Genomic DNA, 23,294 nt, shown 5'->3' with positions numbered 1-23,294 from the left:
CCGTGTGCCTGTTTTCTTGACCTTTGGATGCCTCACTTTAAACTTAGAATCTAGTGAGCACTTTTTTTTTTGTACAGATGGTGACAATGTCTATTATTGGCATTCCTAATGAAGATGAATGAAAAGCCTTAAAATATAGATTTTTTTTTTTTTTCAGTAGCATAATCTCAAAAGTTGTGGGTTCTCTCCAGCTTCCTCTCTAAGTCCAAAAATATAGAAGCTAAATTCATTGGTTTTCCTAAATTGCCCTTGTGTGTGAACGAGTGTGTCTGTGTTGTTTGTCCTGTTGCTGGTGATGGATTGGTAACCTACCCAGGGTGCACCCTGCCTCTCGCCCAATGACCGCTGGAGACGGACACTCCAGACAAAGACTAAAAATAAGCGGGTAAAAACAATCGATGGATAATCTCAGTGATGTTTATTTAAACAATTTTTACATTTATTTAGTAGAGGAGCAAAATCCCACATTAAAGTATTCTACCAGTATGCTGGTTGTGTCTGTAAAATGTATATAAGATGTGTTTCTGGTTATTTTGCCCCCAAAAAAAAACATCCAGAACTCTCATTTGTTAACCTGACTTCTCCCTGGGGCATATTTATGACATGCCGTCCTTATATTGTTTGGTGAGGCCATCATATAGTCCTGATCTCAGAGAAATTTGTCGCAAAAAAGACACTTGTAAGCGAGCAGGCCCACAAATAAATACACCAGTGGTGTCCAGAGGAATGGGCCAAAATTCTAACAGACTACTGAACAAGTCTTGTGAAGAGATGCTTAAAATATCTGAGACACGCAGTTTAAAAGGCAACATAACCAAATATGATGTATGAGAGTTTAAAACGAAAATCTATTCTCATTGTTCTGGCATTTAGCAAAAACAACAAATTTGACTAATCCTAAATCAGGATTCCTAAGTCAGGAAAAGTTTGTCTGGTTTAATGTCCAACAGAGGGGAAGAAGTCTATGCACTTTTTCAGCTGTTTATGAAGCAGAGGACATACAATCTAGTTGTTTATGGAATGTCATTTTTGCTTAGTGAACATATTACTCAAGAATGTTTTCAGTTTTATTTACGTCCTTGAGCAAGAACTTGATATGAGGGAAGTGCCCATAAGATTGTTGACTTTATCTGGCAAGGGCACACTGACTAAAAGCTGTTTTCCACTGCTGGAACAGCTTAAAAAAAAAGTACCTGCAAGTCAGAGCAATAACTAAAAACTTTTAAGACAACCCAAACAGTGAAAAACATGGCTTGGCTGTTTTCCTTTTTGCTTGTACGCCATTTCTAACCCCCACCCCCTTCCACTCATTTATTATTCTGTTATACAGAAAACTATAATCAGAAACTGTCAAGTCAGGATAACATAACAATCATGGTGCTATAATTTTTCCCCTTTAATCTATCTAAACTAGCTGATATTTTTCTTTCTTGAGAAACTGAATTTGGGATTTTCATAATCGTCACAATTCACCAAAAATAATGGTTTGAAGAACATCGCTATATAAAAAATTAAATTGTTTTTCGGGGGAAATGTGGTGTTTGTGGTGTGTTTTTTTTTTTCAGCAAAAAAATATTCTAACAGCATATTTATGTCAATATTTATTTATTATTTTTTTTTTTTTGGGTTTCGTCAGATAAGAAACTAAGAAATGTTGACAACTTTCCCAGCAGCCAGTAAACGCGTCACGCTGTGACGCAGCCCATCCGGGTCGCGTCAAAGTCTCGCGTTGAAGTTATAGGCGGACAGCGTCCAGAAGTTGGGTATTATTGTTAGCGTCAGTGTGTTGCATAAACAAAACCAAAACCTCGCGTCTAACCAGGCTGCGTGACGCTTCTGTTGAATGCATTAACATTATTTATCGTAACCTGGCAGGTTTAACACAGCCGCGGTGGAAATCATGCATAACAAAATAGCTTTTAGCTGACGTGCTACAGTTCTGTCGCTGTAACTAGCATTAGCTAGCCCCTGTAGCGCTTAGCCGCCTGCGTTAGCATGCAGTGAATACATCGAGCTGGCTTGAACCAAAAACCCACTAACTCTAAAGAGAAGTCAGAGAAGGTAAATGCAACACTCACTAAATATAGTACGGGTCTTATAATGTAAACAGTAACGCGGAATACGTCGTCGTTGTTGCGTAGCTTACGTCCCGTCGGCGTACCCCTGTAGCTCAGAGAGTTTAAGGATGATAACGTGTTTACATTGTTTATTTCTGCTGCAGGATGTCTGATTCAGACAGCGACGAAGACCAGGATCGGCCCTTTTCCCTCACTGGCTTCCTGTTCGGAAATATCAATGAAGACGGCCAGTTGGAGGGAGACAGCGTTCTTGACAATGTGAGCGTTTTCAACATCACCTTTTCCTCAGTTTCGCTAGTGTTGATTTTTAACAGCGACAAATTAGTTGTTATTACAGCATCATACTATGTAGGTAACATTTAGATCTTGGTGTATGAGTATTTCACCAGCTTAAATAGAGGTTCTGTCTCTGTTTGGCTGATTTTTTTATTTTATTTTTTTTGCTCCAGGAGTCCAAGAAGCATCTGGCTGGTTTGGGGAATTTGGGTCTGGGCTCTCTCATCACCGAGCTCACGGCCAACGAGAACGAGGATCGTGAGGAAAACAGGGAGTCTGTAAGCGTGGATTCAGAGGGTGAGGATGAAGGATGGGGAGCGCTTGGTTATATTGTAGTCGGCGCCCAGCTGTGGTGTATTTCTAATGTGTTTGTGTCTGCTATTGCAGGTTGGGTGAAGAGCACCGACGATGCTGTGGACTACTCTGACATCAGCGAGGTTGCAGAGGATGAGACTAAAAAGTACCGCCAGGCGATGGGGTCTTTGCAGCCCAGCAGGAAAACAGGTGATCGTCCTAAAGCTCCCTGGTGTCAATGTGTACTCCCCGTTAGGACCCACAGATGATCATAGAAGTGTACATATCACAATTTAATTTAATTGTATGCTACTTCCTGAAAACGTTATGTTATCACCTTCTTTGCAGGAGTTGACTTATGAAATACAACCGATTTTTGGTCAAAATCTGATGTAATTTGTTTGAGACAAAAGCCAAATTCTCTTATAGTAGCCTTAAGAGTACAATGTAAAAAAATGTATTTTAATTTGTTGTTTGTCACATCGGGTACAATGTGGCCCCCGTATGGGAACGTCCCTTGGTAGACGTCTTCATTTCCCAAAAAAAAGTTGATCATGAATGAAATAACCACCAATGCAAAGGTGGAAAAGTGTGAGTGGGCAAAAAGACCTGCGTTCATCTATTTAACTCTGGTTTATTGGTCTGAACAGTCAATTGGCTGTAAGCTTTTAGCAAAAGAAATTTAATGTTAAGCGTGCTTTTTTTCTATTCTGAAATACTGTTGTTTTCATGTTGTTCCACTTTCTTAGATTTTAAAAGTCCTTATTGTTTGTATGCTCAACCATTAGATTTTTGATTTTTTTTTTTTTTGTCTAATTTTACCTTTAACACTCTTCCATCCTAGATGATGAGGACGATTATGATGCCGACTGTGAGGATATTGACTCGAAGCTCATGCCTCCTCCCCCACCGCCGACTCTTCCCACTCCACTTAAGAAAGAGGAATCCCCCACCGGTACAAATGGTAAAGAAAATAACCACCTATGAACACTGTTATGAAGGGTTTTTTTTAAATAAATGATGACTTTATGAACACTGAATTATTCAAATCAAATGATGCAATGCGACCATTTAATCCTGCTTTATTTTGTCTCTATCTTGGCAGTTGGGGAAGAGGGCGATGGCATCATCTTGCCCTCCATTATTGCACCGTCTTCCACGGCCGACAAGGTCGATTTCAGCAGCTCTTCGGACTCTGAGTCAGAAACCGACCGACCCTGTCAGGGTTCAGGAGTTTTAGGGCCCCCAGACAGGCTCACCCTGCCTCTCGCTGGCATCATGCAGAAGGATGCTGCCAAGGCATTGCCGAGTGTCACCCAACTCTTTCCTGAGTTTAAGCCCGGCAAGGTAAATCTTTCTTCTTCTTTTTTTTTTTTTTTATTCTTAATGTCATCTAATAATTTTAGATTGAAACATACGACTTAGTTTTATATTTTCTTGCTTTCTTATAGGTCCTTAGGTTCTTGCGACTATTCGGTCCTGGAAAGAACATGCCTTCGGTTTGGAGAAGCGCCCGCCGGAAAAAGAAGCGCAAACACAGAGACCCTCAGCCTGGGACCCCTCCGCCGGAGGAGGACCTCGCAGAGCAAAGTCAGGAGAAGAAGTCTGGATGGATTTACGAGTACGCCCTGCCTCCACCTCCAGAGCAGTGTCTCTCTGATGACGAGGTAAAGCTTTCCAGAGCTGCCAGGTCTCGTAGCCTTGGTCAAGAGTTGTCATAAGGCTAAAAAAAAAAAGGAGAATTAACTATGGAATATAGTTTTTAAGTTTCCAGACTTACTTTAATATTTTAGTGGACGAAAATCTGATTTAAAATGTTTAAATATTATTTTAAATTCCACCGCCATCAGTTGTCGTTAAGCTCCCGGTTCCTGGTTTATATGCAAAAGCGCTAAAACTTTTTTCCCCACATATTTTTTTTAATGTTTTTCTAGATAACCATGATGGCTCCGGTAGAATCAAAGTTCTCGCAGACATCAGGAGACGCAGACAAAGAGACAGAGTCTCGACCCAAAGTAGCAGAATGGAGATATGGTCCCGCCCAGCTCTGGTACGACATGCTGGGAGTGCCCGAGGACGGAAGTAACTTCAACTACGGGTTCAGGCTCAAAGAAGATCCTTCCAGTGAGACAGAGGAACAAGATCTGCCTAAAGAAATAACAGAACCTCCCCAAGAGGTGTGTTTGCGCAGTTTCTTTCAAAGGAGGATTAGAGTTCCTGGGCCAGCAGTGATTTTTTTTAATTTTTTTTTTCCATGTTACGTCTTTAGGTCCAGAGGGACGACGACAACATGGACACGGATGGGGACGACGATGACGGAGATAAAGCAAGGCAGGCTCTGGAGAACGAGCTGTTCCTGATGGTCACCCAGCTCCAGTGGGAGGATGATATTATTTGGAACGGAGAAGATGTAAAGCACAAGGGTACCAAGACCCAGAGAGCCAGCTTGGCAGGGTGGCTCCCGTCCAGCATGACGCGGAACGCCAACGCTTATAACGCACAGCAGGGTACGGCCAGACGCCTGCATAACGTGTCACAACTAAGTAGCTGCGTCGCTGCACATCCCTCGGTACCTTGTTACGTTAGAAGACAAGGGAATAACATCCTACGCTGTGTAATCCTGCAGGTCTGACCCGAAGCAATTCCCAGCTGGTCCCGCCAACACCTCCGCCTATCCCAAAGGCTTCCTCAATCTCCGGCTCTAAGAGGGAAAAAAGCAGCCATGACAATCAGGGTGTGTGCTTTTATTTTTCACCACAAAATAGATTTCTCAAATAGGGCTGTGCATAAAAATCTCTACAAAGATTAATATCGATCTTTTTAAAAACGATTTAATATCGATATTATGGCTTTCAATATCGATATACCTCCCAACCCGTAGGGGGCGTTATCACAGCGCGCCGTTACTGTTCACAGTGAGGAAGTGCAAGTGAGACGAATTTGCAATTTGCGGAACGGCAGAAAGGATTTTAGAAGCGCCTTCGTTCCTAAAATCAGACGTTTGGCCACATTTTTGTTTCTGTGATACGTTAAACGCATCAAACCAAATGCTCTTTATTTTCCTGTTAATATATCATAAATATAATATTTGGCTGATTTGGTTGATTGAATGACTTTGAGCATTAATTTGAACGTAATAAATATAGATATTTGAGTCAAATCAAATCAAGCTGAGCTATGTGGAGAATTGTATCGAATCCGCTCATCCTAGATGATACCCAGCCTTAGAATCAAATGCACTTTCTAATTTTTTAAATTTTTTTTTTTATTTTGTCCTTGTTTCTTCGCAGCCTCTCTAGAAGAAGACTGTTCGTGGTTTTCCATTTTTCCCATCGACAACGAGGAGCTGGTGTACGGTCGCTGGGAGGACAGCATTATCTGGGACGACCAGGAGATGGACCAGTTCCTCATGCCGCCGGTTCTCACGCTGGATCCTAACGACGAGAATATTATTCTGGGTATGTTAGAAACTCTGGTCGCACCGAGATCAGCTTCCCGTGAAGCATTTTTAGCTCCAGTGGGGCTTATTTGATACGCCGCTGCGTCTTTCTAGAAATCCCCGATGAAAAGGAGGAGACGACGTCTCATTCGCCGTCAAAAGAGAACAAGAAGGAGACGGCGATCAAGAAGAGTCGCATTCTGCTGGGGAAGACCGGCGTGATAAAAGATGAGCCCCAGCAGGTATGTTAGTCCGTCAAAGCAGACGCTGTGTGTCACACAGCAGACGGTGCTGGATCAAAGGTAACATACTTAGGAAAACAACCCCAGCTAATCCTTACTTATAATAGTACTGTTTTGTTGTTTACTTACTTCAACTTGTGGAAAATAACATTGGCTTGAAAAAGTATTCATACAAATTAAAAATAAATAATGCTGATGAAATGACATCAGGCTTCATTACGTTTTAGTGGGACAACGGCGTGCGTGATTTTGAACTGGAACGAAACGAATACATGTTTTATTTTACAGTTTTTATCGCTTAAAAAAAAAAAACTGGAATCCACTCGACTTTCACCTCAACGGAGCATTTAATTTAAGTTGCAAAGAAACCTGTGTTGACTCTGGAGGAGCTCCAGACATCCAGAGCTCAGGTGGGACGATGTGTTGACAGGACAATTATTAGTCATGGACTCCCGTACAAATGGCTGCTATGGAGGAATGGCAAGACGTTGTGCATGCCATGGAGGAAACACATCAAGGTTGTGGAAAAGGATGCTCCCTGGGGATGGGGCATTTTACTTCAAAACCCTGTTAGGCAGAAAGTAAAGGCATTCTCCTTGCAGCATGAAAGGAGAATGCCTTTACTTTATTTGTGTATATATTTATTTGTGTATTTATTTTAAGTAATTTCCCTCTTGGATTATTAAAGTATGTCTGATTCTGATAAATATGTGCCACGGATTTTCCCTGAACGCAATTTATAGGTTCTTTTTATGCTGGGAAAAACTTTTGAAAATGGCCAAAAGGGTTAACGTGTATGCATACTTTTGGACTTTTCCCGTGTGCAAGATATAAGTCAACATGTGGGGGGAAAAAAAGAGCAATGAGCAATTGGTTTTTCAATCACAGAACATGTCCCAGCCTGAAGTCAAAGATCCCTGGAACCTCTCCAACGACGAGTTCTACTACCCCAAACAGCAGGGCCTGAGAGGAACCTTCGGTGGCAACATCATTCAGGTGGGCTCAGCAGCACCAGACGCGGCTAGCGGGTCAAAGCGGTCGCCGTCCGTTCAGCAGTTCTCCAGCTTGTTTTTCTCTCCCCCCCCCACCGTGCAGCACTCCATTCCGGCGCTGGAGCTGAGACAGCCCTTCTTCCCCACTCACATGGGTCCCATGAAGCTTCGCCAGTTCCACCGACCGAGTCTGAAGAAGTACTCCTTCGGGGCTCTGGCGCAGCCGGGGCCACACGCCGTCCAGCCGCTGCTCAAGCACATAAAGAAGAAAGCCAAGGTAAAGCAATCCCCGCTCAAAACGAACATTTATTGTAATGTGGAGCAAATGGAGCTGCTCAGGACAGCGTCTCCCTGGCGTCATTCAGCAGATTGGGGTGGGGGGAAAAAAATGTTATATAGATGCTCCCCTGCTCCCCAAGGGTGATGGGTTGAAAGCAGAGAATAAATTTCGTTGTAATGTATGTTTCAATGTATGTTATTATTATTACATTGTTATTACATCACAGATGCGAGAGCAAGAGCGGCAGGCGGCCGGCGGCGGAGACATGTTCTTCATGCGGACGCCTCAGGACTTGACCGGCAAAGACGGAGACCTGATCCTGGCCGAGTACAGCGAGGAGTACGCGCCTCTCATCATGCAAGTCGGCATGGCGACCAAGATCAAGAACTACTACAAAAGGGTGAGCGGAGTGTTTGTTCGCGGTGCGTCGCCTTCAGTCTGGATGAAAACGACGTGCTGCGGTTCTCAGAGGTCCGGTGGACCCGTTCGCTGCTTAAAGGCGTTTAAAAATGTCGTCTTCTTGTGTCCTTCAGAAACCGGGAAAAGATCCAGGAGCACCGGACTGTAAATATGGAGAGACGGTGTATTGCCACACCTCTCCTTTCCTCGGTTCTCTGCACCCCGGTCAGCTTCTCCAGGTCTGCATGATCACTCTTCTGATTTATATAACCTTTAGAAAACCTCTCTGACGTTCTGACCCGGCGTTCTCTCTTTTTCTCACAGGCTTTCGAGAACAACCTCTTCCGCGCCCCCATCTACCTGCACAAGATGCCCGAGACGGATTTCCTGGTCATACGGACGCGGCACGGCTACTACGTCAGGGAGCTGGTGGACATTTTCGTGGTCGGTCAGGAGTGTCCCCTGTTCGAGGTTCCCGGTCCCAACTCCAAACGGGCCAACACTCACATCAGAGACTTCCTGCAGGTAGGTGCCGTCTGCCCCGCCGCTCCGGCGGTGAGCCTCGCCTTCGCGACGCTGCTGAAGCCCGGCCCGCCGTTGTCCTCCGTCCTCCGCAGGTGTTCATCTACCGCCTGTTCTGGAAGAGCAAGGACCGGCCTCGCAGAATCCGCATGGAGGACATAAAGAAAGCTTTTCCCTCGCACTCGGAGAGCAGCATCAGGAAGCGGCTCAAACTCTGTGCTGACTTCAAACGTACAGGTAACGCGCGCTGAGTTTGGATGGATCCGCGTCACACGTTGTGTTTTTTTTTTTTTTTTTTTTCGTCCTCTGTCTGAGGTGTTGTCTGACGACACTAAACAGAGACAGGGTGGATTTTTCTGGGTCATCTAAGTTCATCTACAAGTATTGAAAATCCAACCGTCCTCCGTTTTTAGTCTGTTCATCCATCCATCTTTGACTGTCTTTCTGTCGTTCCTTCATCCATCCGTCCACCTGTCTGTCTATCCCTCCATTCGCTACTCCTCTTGGCGCCTCCACCTATCCATTCTTCCAGACATGTTCCTGTCTTCTTTATGGATTTGTCCATCAGTTTCTCCTAACATCCATTCATCCGTTTTTTTTATCCATCTATCACTTTATCTATCCATCCTCCCGTTTGTTTATCTGCCATCTATTTATTTTCCATCTAAGCCATTATTTGTCTATTGTCTGTCATCATTTTCTCCGTCTGTTCAGCCACCCGGCATTCGGTTTGTCCGCTCATCCTCCCATCCGCCGTTCATCTTTGCGCGTCTGTCTCTTTGTCATCCAAACACACTTAAAATAAGTAAAATGTTCTTAAAGTTAGTGTATTTGTCCTTGATTTGAGCAGGTAAATAAGATGATTTGCCAATGGAATAAGATTTTTGCACTTAAAATAGGAACAACTCATCTTCATCATCTTATTTCAAGTGCAGGATGTCTAATTATCTTATTTTAGGGGTCAAAATACTCATTCCATTGGCAAATAATCTTATTAACCTGCTCAAATCAAGGACAAATACACTAATTTTAAGAACATTTTACTTATTTTTAGATCTGTTTTTGCAGTACACTGGCCCGCCCCTTCTGTTTTTCTGTTGTCCATCCATCTATCCATCCTTGTCCATTCAGCTGTCTGTCCATCTCTTTCTGGTCTCTGGTTTTTGTAGATTCAGTTTTTCAGGCCTAATCACAATAAAGATATACAGTCATGATAAACTTCCGTATTTCTACTTGAAAGCTCTGGATTGAGTCGACAAAAGCCTGGTATTTAGCCGCAACGCTGGTAAAAAGATAGTGAAGCGTGTCTTTGCTTATGATGCCTTGTCCTGGGATCAGGAGGGGACATAAGCGGTAAAGTAAAACTTGTCTTGTCCCCCCGTGTCAGGGATGGACTCCAACTGGTGGGTGCTGAAGCCTGACTTCAGGCTGCCTACGGAGGAGGAGATCAGGGCCATGGTGTCCCCAGAGCAATGCTGCGCTTACTACAGCATGCTGGTGGCAGAGCAGAGGCTCAAGGTAACGACTTCCCTCCTGGAAGCAGCTGTTGTGTGTTTCCGGCTCAGCTTCACGGCATTCGTCCGTTGCAGGACGCCGGATACGGCGAGAAGTCCTTCTTTGCTCCAGAAGAGGAGAACGAAGAGGACTTCCAGATGAAGATCGACGACGAGGTACCGCCTCTGATCATGTTGCCCGATTTTTACGTTTGGGTCGAGAGGAAGGAAAAACTAGTTTCACGCCAACTGTGTGCGCCGCGGCCCGTAGGTCCGGACCGCCCCCTGGAACACGACGAGGGCCTTCATCTCCGCCATGAAGGGCAAGTGTCTGCTGGAGGTGACGGGAGTGGCCGACCCCACCGGCTGCGGAGAAGGTTTCTCCTACGTCAAAGTCCCCAACAAGCCCACTCAGCAAAAGGTCGGTGTTCATCCCGCCGACTTCCTCTGTTTTCCCCATTTAATGGCCTCTGTTGGTTAAACGTGCGCCTCCTTCGCTACAGGATGACAAAGAGCCGCAGCCCGCTAAGAAGACGGTGACGGGGACGGACGCCGACCTGAGGAGGCTCTCCCTGAAGAACGCCAAGCAGCTGCTACGCAAGTTTGGAGTCCCTGAGGAAGAGGTGAGACTGGACCGCGTCCGGTTACTCATAATAATATACGGTCACTCACAAATGTATTGATACTGCTTGTTTTTTTTTATTTATTTTATTACATTTTATTGTCGCACAAACACAAAATTAAATTTATTGGATTAGGATTTTTTTGAGATACGGCAACGAAAAGTAGTGATTAGTTGGGAAGTTCTCTTTTTTTTAAGAAAAATCTGACAAGTGTTGTTTGCCTCACAGTCCTAGTCTTTTCCCTCTAGTCTTATGTCCTTATGCAGCCTTAAACAAGTTTTATTACTGGCTTGTTCTTTAATTAGCTCAAACCATCTTCACATCGCAGCATGATGCTGCCACCACCGTGCTTTACTGTAGGGAATGTCTTTCTTCTGTTTGCTTTTTTTCCACAGCAAAAATGAATCTAAAAGTAAGTACAAGTTTCTAGAATGAGTGTATTTGTCCTATATTTGAGCCGTTAAATAGTATTATTTGCCAATGGAATGAGTTTTTTACCTCTAAAATAAGGTAATTAGATATACTGCACTTGAAATAAGATAAGAACGGAAATGAGTTGATCTTGTTTTAAGTGGAAAACTCTCATTCCATTGGCAGATGATTTAAACTTGGGACAAAGGGTCCACTTCAAGAACTTTTTACTTACTTTTAGTTCCCCTTTTTGCAGTGTCGCGTCTTTCAGCATTTATAAGAATTTGTTCTTGTTTCAGATCAAGAAACTTTCCCGTTGGGAGGTAATCGACGTCGTGAGGACCATGTCCACGGAGCAGGCGCGCTCCGGCGAAGGTCCGATGAGCAAGTTCGCCAGAGGCTCCCGGTTCTCTGTCGCCGAACACCAGGAGCGCTACAAGGAGGAGTGCCAGAGGATCTTTGACCTGCAGAACAAGTGGGGCCCGTTTTGTAATCCGGCATTTACCACTCGGGAACCGCGCCGCGCACGTTTTGAGTCGTTTTTCACCTCCTCCTGTTTCTCCCCAACCACAGGGTGTTGGAGTCCACGGAGGTGCTGTCCACAGACACCGACAGCAGTTCCGCCGAAGACAGCGACTTTGAGGAGATGGGGAAGAACATCGAGAACATGCTGCAGAACAAGAAGACCAGCTCGCAGCTTTCCCGCGAGAGGGAGGAGCAGGAGCGGAAGGAGCTGCAGAGGATGCTGATGGGCGAGGAGAGCGACAACAAGGGACGCAAGGATCGACGCAAAGGCTTGTGTAAGCAGAGAGCGGTCTTAACGCGAGCAGGAACCTCGCCTCGCCCGCCAAAACGCGCGCCTCTAACGCCACTGTCCCCCCCCCCTTCCAGCTAGCGCCTTGTCCACCAGCTCCCACAAAGACGACGACACGTCCTCCGTCACCAGTCTGAACTCGTCGGCCACGGGACGTCGGCTCAAGATCTATCGCACCTTCCGGGACGAGGACGGCAAAGAGTACGTGCGCTGCGAGACGGTCCGCAAGGCCGCCGTCATCGACGCCTACACCCGGATCAGAACCACCAAGGACGACGAGTTCATGTGAGTCTCACCGCTCCTCAAGTTTCAGGTCTGTTCTGTGGCTAACCGGATGTACAAACTGGCTTTGATCCGACGGCCGCGTTAAAATTTCGGTTATTTATGAAGAGAAGTTCACATGTTGATGTTTGTCTGGGGAATAATTGACTGAATCAAACTCAAAAGAACAAAAATGAACCTTGTTTTGCTTGTCTGAACAAAAGATCAACAAAAACGTGTTTTCTAACAGATGTCAAAGTTCGGACACGCTACCTCCTGAAAGCTGATGTCGCCCCATTTGGTTCAAATAACAGAGATGCTTCATGTATTGTCATTCAGTCTGAGGAAGTTTGCGTCTCATGTTCAGCCCGTTTCGAGTAGCCTTGTGAGACCATCCTGATCTCGCGAGCTTTCAAGGTTTCACTCGCAGATCAGTCTGGCTACTCTCCGTTAAAGAAAATTTGGAGCCGTTCACCAAACGAACGTCCAATCAGCGTTGGCTTTGAGGCGGGTTGAGGTGTGACGCAACGGGAAGCGCGACAGTTCAGTCTAAAGAACATGGCGGCTTCAGCCGATGAAACTAGCGTTAGCGTGGCTATCGAGCAAGTTTTATCGGAATTACAGAGTATTTCTTTGCTGAGCTAACGAGCCTTTACCTGCAGCAGCAAGAGTAGCTTGGCTTGTGGTTGTGTTTTCGTCGTCGCTCGTAACAGAGTGACGCCGAATCTGATTGGTTCATTTGGCCCGTCTATCACCAACATAGGCCAATCAGCTAACCAGTATTTTCGCCCCTTCCCAAAATTACTTCAACGAAAGGTTTCCAGATGGATATGCGGAGCAAATCTATCTGGCGGAGTCAGGTAACGTTTCGAGTCCTCCCATGGCATCTCGTTAAAAGTCCAGATCCATTTCCTGGTTTTCGGCCCGCCCTCAGTGGATGCGCTGGTATGCTTTGGGTCATGGGCGTGTTGCGGGGTCCAGTTCTGCCTCTGATACACGGCATTATTCACGGTGGGGTTTATGACGGTGAGCTGGCCAGGTCCTGCTGGAGCAAAGAATCCACGGTCCGTTGTATCTGGTTTCTGGCAAACATGTCCTCCGGTTTGGTGTCTTAATATTCAACATATGGACGCATCAGTCCAAAGAACATTATTCCAGAAGTCGCTGTTCTTGCCTGCGTTCTCTCTGGGAAACTTTAGTCTGGCATTCAGGTTTTTCTTCAATAGCAACAGTTTCCTTCTTGCAAATCTTGCATGAAAGTTGAACTTGCACGGTTACTTTCAGTCCGTATCGACATACGCTCATCAAAACCCACTAAATCACCCCAGGACCTACAACAAACGCTTGCTACTGACTTATTTTAGCCTCTTACAGGCTGCTTTTTACAGCGAGCTTGCCTGGACGGCCGAACCTGGGGATGTCAGTTGTTTTTTCGATTCTCTTTCACTTGTAGACGATTTTCCTTGGACTGGATTGGCTGATTTCAGGTTATTTCCTGACTTCCCTAAAACATTTAAGACTCATAAGCTGCTGCAGTCTTCTTTTGATCTCTCAGTCCAGCTTTGTGTTCACTCGCACTTCACTTCACTCAGGAGCAAAACCAAGCTGAGGTTCAAAAGGGAAAAAACCTCACAAGGGAAAGTTACTCCTCACAAGAAATCCCGCTTTTTATGACGGTTTACAAAAAAATCTGTAAAATGTTTTTTTTTTTTTTTGGCTGTATTTGTTTCCAGTTTTCTATATTGTTCAAATAAATTTTAAATATCCATATGTCCAAATATTGTAAACAAACAAAAATAACCCCTGGCTGTCATGGAGTGTAATTTTTCCACAAATTGAACTCAAAATCAAACGATAAGCCAACACAGTCCAAGTCGTCCCCCCCCCTCTCCCTTCATGGTTTCATGTCACCTGCTATTGCGGGGGGACGGATCCCTCCTAATCCTGTCTTTTTTGCGGCCGCAGACGAAAGTTTGCCCTCTTCGATGAGCAGCACAGAGAAGAGATGAGGAAGGAGCGCCGGCGCATTCAGGAGCAGCTCAGGAGGCTGAAGAGAAACCAAGAGAAGGACAAGATCAAAGGACCGCCAGAGAAGAAGTCCAAGAAGGTCAAGGAGAGACCAGACCTCAAGGTAAAAGTAAGCTCGCTGATTCAGTTCTATATACATTACTTCTTTGGTTGGAGTTGATGGAGTTTTAAATTTGTAGTGTTGCTTTAGGTGGTCATTATACTGCTCATGTTGATTAACTTCTCTTTTCCAGCTGAAGTGCGGCGCCTGTGGAGCCATCGGACACATGAGGACCAACAAGTTCTGCCCGCTGTACTACCAAACCAACGCCCCGCCCTCCAACCCGGTCGCCATGACGGAGGAGCAGGAGGAGGAGCTGGAAAAGACCGTGATCCACAACGACAACGAGGAGCTCATCAAGGTGGAGGGCACCAAGATTGTGCTGGGCAAGCAGCTCATTGAGAGGTAAGACCCCCCCCCCCCCCCCCCCCGGTCGTTTCTGATCACGGCTCATAATCGGCTAATTTACATATTACGTTTTAGTCCGATCCACGTTGGTCTGATCCGTGTTGCTTGTTGTGTTGTTCTCCACCAGCGCTGACGAGGTGCGGCGAAAGTCTCTGGTGCTCAAGTTTCCCAAGCAGCAGCTACCACCGAAGAAGAAACGACGCGTCGGCAGTGCGGCCCATTGCGATTATCTCAATGTAAGCGTGCTTTAGTTCACTCACAGACGAACGTTTCAGGACTGGCAAAAAAAAAAAAAAAAGCGTCTCAAAACAGACGGCAGTCCCAATTTAAAGATTACCGTATTTTTCGGACTATAAGTCACACTTTTTTTTCCATAGTTTGGTCCGATCCTGCGACTTTTATTCAGGTGCGACAAATTTAAATGGTAATTCATCTTGGGCAGCATGAAACAAGGAGTAAACATTAGCGTCTACAGTAGAAGAGCTGAGCCCAACGCTCCTTCCCTGCCGGCGTTGCTGATCATGCAAAAACAAACCAACCCCCAGACAGAGATTCTCGACAAAATCAAGAGACGTTCCCGGTTTTCATTAGAGAAACCTGATCACCTTAACTTAAACATTTATAGAAACATTAACTTACAGACAACAAAGACTGACATGTTTGTATGCTGTTCATTCTGCATTCACGCAGCAGAGCGTTGCGTGGTGCAGCACGAAGGACCGTGACAGAACCCTGTTATTGGGCTGTCTGGGGAGCTAATACCAGCTAGCGCTAGCTTACAGGTCTGATGTCTGGACGGGTTACAATCTAGCTAATGCGTATAGTCCGGTGCGACGTGTATATATATCTATATATATGCATATATATATCATTTTTTGACTGATGCGACTTATATTCTGGAGCGACTTATAGTCTGAAAAATACAGTAATATGCTCTAAGGCAGGGGTGTTGAACTCATTTTGGTTTAGGGCCGCCATCAGCTTAATCTGATCTCAAGAGGGCCACACAAGTAAAGTCATTGCAAGATTAAATAGAACTAATAAAAGTGGACTTGTTGTTGATTTTTATATTAAATGAATATCACTTTTACACAATATATTATGAATAACCTCCACTTGTGAAAGTCAAATCTGATGAGCTCTTTTTGGAATTAAGACAACAATTCTTATTGCCACATTGCCAGACAGGACACTGGATTAAAAAATAAATAAATACATTTTATTTATTTATTTTTTATAATGATAATGCATTTAGACACCGGGCTGGACTAAATTGTTCGGCGGGCCGGAATTGGATGTTTGACACCCCTGCTCTAAGGTCAATGGACGAGAGTAAAGGGACACAAACGTCGACCCTATTTACTATAGAAATGGGTTCAAGAGACAAAAAAAGCGTGGTTAATGAAAGACAAATACGTGCTGTTGCATATAGTGATCTTCAGGCCTGTGTTTATGTCCCTTCTAGCTGACTTGTGATCTGTTTTTCTTTTGCGATTCCCACAGAAGCCGCACAAGGCCATCCACCGCAGACGCACCGACCCCATGGTGACGCTGTCCTCGGTGCTGGAAGGAATCATCAACGACATGCGGGATCACCCCAACGTAAGATCCGTGGAACCTGCTCCACAGTTCCCGTTCCTCCCCGCACGGTCTCACCGGGAAAAACCCTTCTCTCTAAATCTAGACGTACCCGTTCCACACACCGGTCAACGCCAAGGTCGTCAAGGACTACTACAAGATAATCAACCGGCCCATGGACCTTCAGACGCTGAGGGAGAACGTGCGGAAGCGGATGTACCCGTCCAGGGAGGAGTTCCGGGAGGCGGTGGAGGTCATCGTCAAAAACAGCGCCACGTACAACGGTAACGCTGCAAGGCCGCGATTTAAGAGGACACGGAATAACGAGCCCAAAGTTTTGAGACTGACTGATCTTGTTTTTTGTTCCGCCAGGCGCCAAACATCCCATCACACAGGTGGCACAGTCCATGCTCGACCTGTGTGACGCTAAACTCAAAGAGGTGGGTTGTTAGCAGCACTTCTAGGTACAGCGTGATTCACAGACATCATATACGTAGACGTGTCATTGGGCGCAGGTTCGCACGTCAACGTCACCGCCATATTGTATGTGGCAGAAAAAAGTTGAGTTCTGTTGTAGTGAACGTTGATCAGAGAAGATGCCTCATTCCTGTGCTGCATGGAAATGTATTCAGGCTGATTTCACTACTTGTGAAAAAAACTAAGGCTTCACCATGTTGCAAAACTGGACACACTAAAGCTGCAGAGTGGCAACACAGGCTATATATATATATATATATATATATATATATATATATATATATATATATATATATATATATATATATATATATAATTTCATAAAACCGTGTCACATGTGAACCTTTAGGAACAGACTTTTTGGGGGAGTATTAAAGAGGTAAAATTTATAATATAAGAAAAAAAAGTCCTAGGTCAATAAAGTAAAAAAAATTAAATAAACAAACACAAAAGTGATAATGTTATGAGAAAAACGTCATATTATGAGAATTAAGAGGGAACATTTCCAGAATAGTCAGAGTTTGCAGAATTATTTCACTCCTGGAGTAATAGGGCCAGGTTAGATTATTTTAAATATTTTTATTCTTTAGGATAATAAATTCAGGAGAATGAATAAACTTAAGAACTTAATAGAATAAAATAAACTTGTAATATTACAAAAACAAAAATACTACGAATACAAAGTATATTGAGAGATTAAAGTCCCTCTGATACTGTTTAAGTGACTGAGTAACTGCAGGTTTGCCACATTTAAGATGGCGGACGCTCTGACGCGTCGCAGCCTAGGCTGACGCCCAACGACGCGTCTACGTATATGATGTCTATGGCGTGATTCGTTTCCGCCTTAATTGTCACGTTTCTGCCTGTGGCCGCAGAAGGAGGATCGGCTGGTGAGGCTGGAGAAGGCAATCAACCCGCTGCTGGACGACGACGATCAGGTGGCCTTCTCCTTCATCCTGGACAACATCGTCACTCAGAAAATGATGGCGGTCCCTGACGTGAGTCTGCTCCGCTCCTAGCGACGCGCAGAGCGGTGATCTCTGCTTAGTTTGACGGTCACTTCGTTCACTCATTCCTTCACCGTTAACTTCTGCAGTCGTGGCCGTTTCACCATCCTGTCAACAAGAAGTTTGTGCCGGATTACTACAAGGTCATCGTGAGTCCCATGGATCTGGAGAGTGTCCGGAAGGTGGGAAAGGGACGGCGGTGCTGTGATTTAACCGTTCCAGGAATGAGACCGAAGCTACTTAATGCTGCTTTCTTTGTTCTTCTCTCGCTCTGCAGAACATCTCCAAGCATAAATACCAGAATCGAGAAACGTTTCTTTCGGATATCAGCCTCATCCACGCAAACAGTATCAAATACAACGGTACCTTTCTTCTTCTTCTTCTTTTTTTTTTTTTATTACGGTCATCGTTGTCACATCTGCTGCATGAGTCCCCAAAAAGCAGATTGAAAACGGGACGTGCGTTTCAGAATGTGCATTTTCTAACAGGTTCAGACAGTCCTTACACCAAGACCGCCCTGGAGATCGTTAACGTGTGCAAGGGGACCTTAGCAGAGGTATGTTTTATTACTGGGTATAAGACGCATGTAATTTGCAAACACTGTTACATCATAATGAAATACTGTGGGAACACAATAAACTTAAAGGCACACATGCAGAGGCGCCATTCAGAAAAACAAGAGCCGCGAGCGCCCCAAGCATTGATTAAACAAACGACGTTCGATCGCAAGCTAGCCCCAACATCTACACGCGCAAACATTTGAATGTTTTCATTTCATTGGTTTAAAGGACCACTGAAGCCATGTAAACGGCACTGATTATCCTTATTTTGTTATTTTAAGTTTTATAAATCCTAAGCACCTTTTGTCAGTGTGTTCACTCCAGTAATAGTAATATTTGTGTCCAGTTCACAGCAATACCTCCAAAAGTCATTTCAATAAATACAGCTATGTATGAATTCAGTTGCTTTCAGTTATGTATCAATTGAAGACACTATCCAGATCATACACAGCCTATCAGCCACTGGTAATGGCTGTATTTTTTTCTAACAGTGTTCAGTGAAAATATCACAATGCATTACGTAATGAGCTGATCTAGGACGTTTCTGGGAATAGCACACAAGGATCGGACCTAGAGTGCTGAACTGTGAAGGGACTGATACATTTTTTTTTTTTTATTGGATTATGTCAGTCAGGGTTTCTATGCAGTTTGGAAAAGCCTCGGTTTGGATGTTCAGTACGTCTGCATACGTATAGAAAAAGAACAGTGTGGGAAAATAATTATATCTCCAAACTTTATGCCCTGTCCCATTGTCTAAAGGGTATTTCTGTGGGACCATCAATTTAGGAGCCATAATGTATAATGTTTTCCTCTCAAGTGACTAGGCTGTTTTTTATTTTTAATTTTTTTTTGGAGTCGCAACAATCAATCCATTTTTTGTCCCTCCATCCATTCCATCCATCCTCTTCCTCGTTTCCTCTGGCTTTCACAGCTGCCTGATTTAAAGCCTTCCTTTAAAGCATGTGTCAAACTCAAGGCCCGCGGGCCAAATCCGGCCAGTCAAGGCAATTTGTCCGGCCCTTAAGAGCCAAAAAAGGCATATCAGGTCATAAAGTAGAGGCATATATCCTTATAAAGTGGCTAAAACTGTGCCTCTTATAGCAAATGTTGTTTTTTTTTGTTACTGTGTAGGAACAGCATCCTGCCACTAGATGTCAGTTTCTCACAACACATTAAAACAGCCCAGAAATGTCCAAAGAGGGAAAAAGTGATGCAGACTGATCAGAGTTTACGCCAATATCAACTTTTTTGCACACAAACTGTTTAAACTGAGCCTACGGGCGCTACTTTAATGTTACTGTGCATTCGTTTACATTTCTATGTGAACTAAAATGAAATTATGAAGTCAAAAGTGTCATCTTTTTACGATGATACTTTTATCGACTTCACGATGCCAAAGTGGCCCAATGTATAAATGAGTTTGAGACCCCTGCTTTGGAGGACAGATTTTTGCCGTTTACAGTGGGATTAAATCCCGATCAGTTTCACATTAATTACTTCATCACCCAAGCATCGTGTTAGAGGTAATTTTGAGTTTAAAGTCTGAAATCTTTCTTTCTCTCAAAGGAAGGTGATAAGAGGGGGAGAAGTGCCACTAGAATAACGTCTTCACGTCTTTTCAGTACGATGAGCACTTGACGCAGCTGGAAAAGGACATCTCCACGGCCAAGGAGGCAGCTCTGGATGCGGCGGACTTGGAGAGCCTGGACCCGATGACGCCCGGGCCTTACACGCCGCAGGTAAGAGCATCCATGGCCCAGTTAGGTCTGCCGGCAGAGCGGACGGCCGCCTCATCGACGCGCGTTTCCTGGGAACGTAGAGTAGATTCCTCGCCACGTCTTTCTGTACTCTTCCCGCCCCTCTGCTGCACCTTCACAGTCCGGTTTCTTCACCACAGTGTCTTCTCTTTCTTCCCTTCCAACGTGTTTCCAGTGCTTCACTCCTGCCTTCGTTTCCCTTTCTCTTTGTTTGTGTGTGCCACTGTGTGTGGTGCTGGCCAGCCTGCTGATCTGTTTGACAGCGTGGCTTCAGGGAGTCTACCCCGAGAGCCCAGCAGCCTTTTCTCTGAGGGACCTCTATTGGTTGCTCCAGAGAAGAGAGGGGGGCAGGTACGGAGGGAGACACAAGCCGCCTCTCCTCAGACTATCCTCAGAGCATGGGCCACTGTGTTTTACCTGCTTAGCAAGAGCGCCGCTCAGCACAAAAGAACTCTCTTTGTAACGCGTCGGGTCTGTTCCTGATTATTTTTGTTGATTCTGTCTCAGGGACGGCATATGCGGAGACCGGGGGAGGAGGACTCGGACGTGGACATTGAGGGCTTTGAGGAGGAGGACGATGGGAAACCCAAGACTCCCGCTCCCGTGAGAAAGATGAATTACCTAAATGAAAAAGCAACCCGGTGCTTCATTTTGCCGTTTTACATCTTTTATTCCTTTATCTTCTGGCTTCCCAGGCGGAGGATGCCGACGGCGATCTGGAGGACGAGGACGACGAGGAGATGCTGCTGCCACCTCGCAGGCGGCCGCACGACCACGACGCGGAGGAGGAGGAGGACGACGACGAAGAGCGAGGGCACGGGAGAGCTAACCACCCGGCTCAGTCCAGCGTGCTGTACCAGGACCTGCTCATGTCTGACGGCGAGGACGACGCCAGCGACGAGGAAGGGGACAACCCGTTCTCCGGTGCGTTCGCCGGGCCTGGCGGAGACATAACGTTCTTCTTCTTACGGGTCAAAAGTATCCAGAGACCGAAACGTTTGCTCCTTCTTCTTTGGGAGGATTGGGGAGCGTCTGCGAACGAAGCTATTTGGGTCTCGCCACGTGTTCTGTGTTGGATTTCTACCGCGACTTTTCACTGATCCGTTCTAACGCGTTCGTATGTTTTGATCGGAACCGGCCCAGTGTAGCTCTGGCCGTCTTGTTTGCTCTCCTGTTAAATGGTGAACCTCTAACCAAGCCTGTATTCATATCAGTCATTTATTCTCATTAGCTTTATTCCCTTTGCTGAAGAAAAGCAGCCCCACACCATTATGCTGCCACCACCATGTTTTACCATGGAGATGCGATTTAATAAGGTCATATGACGGGTTTGTTTTCCAACACATGGCATTTAAGCAAAAAAGATCAATGTTTGTTTGTTTGTTTGGTTTTTTTTGGACCAGAGCACCTTCTTCCACATGTTTGCTGTGTCCCCTAAAAGCTCGTGACAAAGTCACTTCACTTCCTTCCTCTTCCATAAGGGCCAGATACGTAGAGACCATGACCAGTAGTTGTCCTGTGGACACTTGGTTAGGCTGGATTTTATTATTTATTGGGAGTATAATTACATGTGGAGTCGTGGCCGAGTGGTTAGAGCAGCGCGCTTGTACTCAGAGAAGGATGCAAGTACCCGGTTCTTGAAATGAATGTATTTGCCCTTGATTTGCGCAGGTAAATAAGACTATTTGCCAATGGAATAAGATTTTTGCATTTAAATTAGGAACATTTCATCTCCATTATCTTATTTCAAGTGCAGGATGTCTAATTATCTTATTTTAGGGGTAAAAATACTCATTCCATTGGCAAATAATCTTATTTACCTGCTCAAATCAAGGGCAAATACATTCATTTCAAGAAAATGTTACTTATTTTTTTAGTTCTCTTTTTGCAGTGAAGGCACCGCACAGTGGCAGCCCACTGCTCCCCAAGGGGATGGGTTAAGATGCAGAAGTGAATTTCACCATTTTGAGATCAATAAAATTCAATTATTATTATTATTATTATTATTATTATAAAAAAAAGGCCTGAGCACAACTGCTCGCCACCCCATTTTCACAGTGTGATTTGAGAAATATTTGGAAATCTGTGCTTGTAATGTAACAAAAAACGTTCAGGGGGTTCCAAAACTTTAGCAAGGCACTGCATATTAACTCGTCCCACAGCTTCTAGTCATTGCTTTCCAAAAAAACGTTTCCCAAGTTCAGAATTTCTGATTGTTTTTAACACGTTTTGCACTTAAAGCCTTCAAGTCTCCATCCCAGTGTCTTGATATCTCCCCGTTTCCCTGCAGCCATTCAGCTGTCAGAGAGCGGCAGCGACTCGGACAGGGAGGTGGACATCCGACCCGCGCCTCCACGGCGGGCTCAGGACACGGCCCGCATGGGCATGGAGCAGGAGGAGAGCATGATGTCATACGAGGGGGTTGGCCACGAACACATGGAAGACAGCAACATCAGGTAAAAGGAGAACGGCCGCCACGGCTCAAAGCAGACTTTGCCCACATCCCTGCTTAACACCCAGCTTTCTCAGCTATGGCAGCTTCGAGGAGACGGAGAGCCGGAGTCGAATGCAGTCGTCCAGCATGGGGAACGGCGAAGAGTACGGCATCAGCGAAGAGGAGGAGGAAGACGAGGAAGACGAAGCGCGGAGAAGAGGCCCAGCTGTCCTGTCCCAAGTCCAGCTCAGCGAGGACGAAGACAGTGAAGAGTTCAGGTCCATCGGAGGAGACAGTGACATGGACTCCGATAATTAAGCTAATTTCCCTCCTCTTCCTGAGTGGGACTGTGTCCTTCGACATTGTTGGAATGCCAATATCAAGACAGAGAAATTAAATTTCTCCGGTAAATACTGTATGTACACATTTTGTAAATGAGGATTATTTGTTTGCTATCGTGGAACCTTTAGATCAAAGTGGCTCATTATAAATTAAAGCTTGTTCCTTTGTATGTAAACTGAATAATATCCATTATGGTGGATCTTAACATGGAGGTGTTCGCTTGTTTTTTTGTTTTGTTTTTTACTGTTTCATTTCACTTATGTATGCAGCGACTGCTAGATGTTTCTACACTGCCATCAAGGTAAAATGTAAAAAAAACGACTAAAAAATTAAATAAATGTCTCTAAAAACACAGGCATTGCTGGGAAAAATAAAACTTCAGTTCCCTGTTGGTTGCAAGTTGACTCGATAATACGCTTTTGCAGAAAACTCCTAACCAGACAAGTCCCTGGTAACAAATTGTTGCAAAAGGAAACATTTAAATCCATTTGTCAGGGAAACTTAAAAGAGCAAATTTCGCTTTATGTAATTTTCATTTG

General features: G+C 44.9%; 1 protein-coding gene across 10 annotated transcripts; it reads left to right on the top strand.

The window, feature by feature from the left end:
- Positions 1-1,728: 1,728 nt before the first annotated feature.
- taf1 (TAF1 RNA polymerase II, TATA box binding protein (TBP)-associated factor) lies at positions 1,729-23,109 on the top strand. 10 transcript variants are annotated; one of them, XM_036143258.1, is made up of 41 exons: positions 1,729-2,061; positions 2,222-2,336; positions 2,528-2,651; positions 2,742-2,858; positions 3,493-3,612; positions 3,751-3,995; positions 4,100-4,315; positions 4,583-4,825; positions 4,918-5,155; positions 5,275-5,382; positions 5,939-6,106; positions 6,202-6,329; positions 7,218-7,325; positions 7,425-7,598; positions 7,828-8,001; positions 8,135-8,239; positions 8,325-8,525; positions 8,618-8,759; positions 9,910-10,040; positions 10,112-10,192; positions 10,287-10,436; positions 10,519-10,638; positions 11,349-11,524; positions 11,623-11,849; positions 11,941-12,148; positions 14,090-14,261; positions 14,386-14,597; positions 14,728-14,836; positions 16,104-16,202; positions 16,285-16,462; positions 16,551-16,618; positions 17,531-17,653; positions 17,752-17,844; positions 17,940-18,024; positions 18,151-18,218; positions 19,845-19,961; positions 20,155-20,330; positions 20,487-20,582; positions 20,675-20,903; positions 22,270-22,435; positions 22,509-22,631. In XM_036143258.1, the coding sequence occupies exons 2-40, from the start codon at positions 2,223-2,225 to the stop codon at positions 22,384-22,386; spliced, it is 5,760 nt and encodes a 1,919-aa protein (XP_035999151.1). In that variant the 5' UTR covers positions 1,729-2,061; position 2,222; the 3' UTR covers positions 22,387-22,435; positions 22,509-22,631. The 10 variants fall into 10 exon arrangements, with proteins under 10 accessions (XP_035999151.1, XP_035999146.1, XP_035999152.1 ...); XM_036143259.1 differs by having other exon boundaries at positions 1,730-2,061; positions 3,754-3,995; positions 14,090-14,255; positions 20,223-20,330; positions 22,509-23,109; XM_036143255.1 differs by having other exon boundaries at positions 1,730-2,061; positions 3,754-3,995; positions 20,223-20,330; positions 22,509-22,731.
- The last annotated feature ends 185 nt before the right edge of the window (positions 23,110-23,294 follow it).

The sequence above is a fragment of the Fundulus heteroclitus genome, chromosome 11 (genome assembly GCF_011125445.2).
Source record: "Fundulus heteroclitus isolate FHET01 chromosome 11, MU-UCD_Fhet_4.1, whole genome shotgun sequence".
NCBI lineage: Eukaryota > Metazoa > Chordata > Actinopteri > Cyprinodontiformes > Fundulidae > Fundulus > Fundulus heteroclitus.
Note: the sequence above shows the minus strand (reverse complement) of the source record. Positions and strands in the feature narration are given on the sequence as shown.

Bases quoted from the DNA above. Each gene is read 5' to 3' on its own strand.
- taf1 (XM_036143251.1), top strand. From the start codon at position 2,223: ATGTCTGATTCAGACAGCGACGAAGACCAGGATCGGCCCTTTTCCCTC. The intron at 10,041-10,111 runs GTAACGACTTCC...CGTCCGTTGCAG, and splicing joins TGGCAGAGCAGAGGCTCAAG to GACGCCGGATACGGCGAGAA. The intron at 10,639-11,348 runs GTGAGACTGGAC...TTCTTGTTTCAG, and splicing joins TTGGAGTCCCTGAGGAAGAG to ATCAAGAAACTTTCCCGTTG.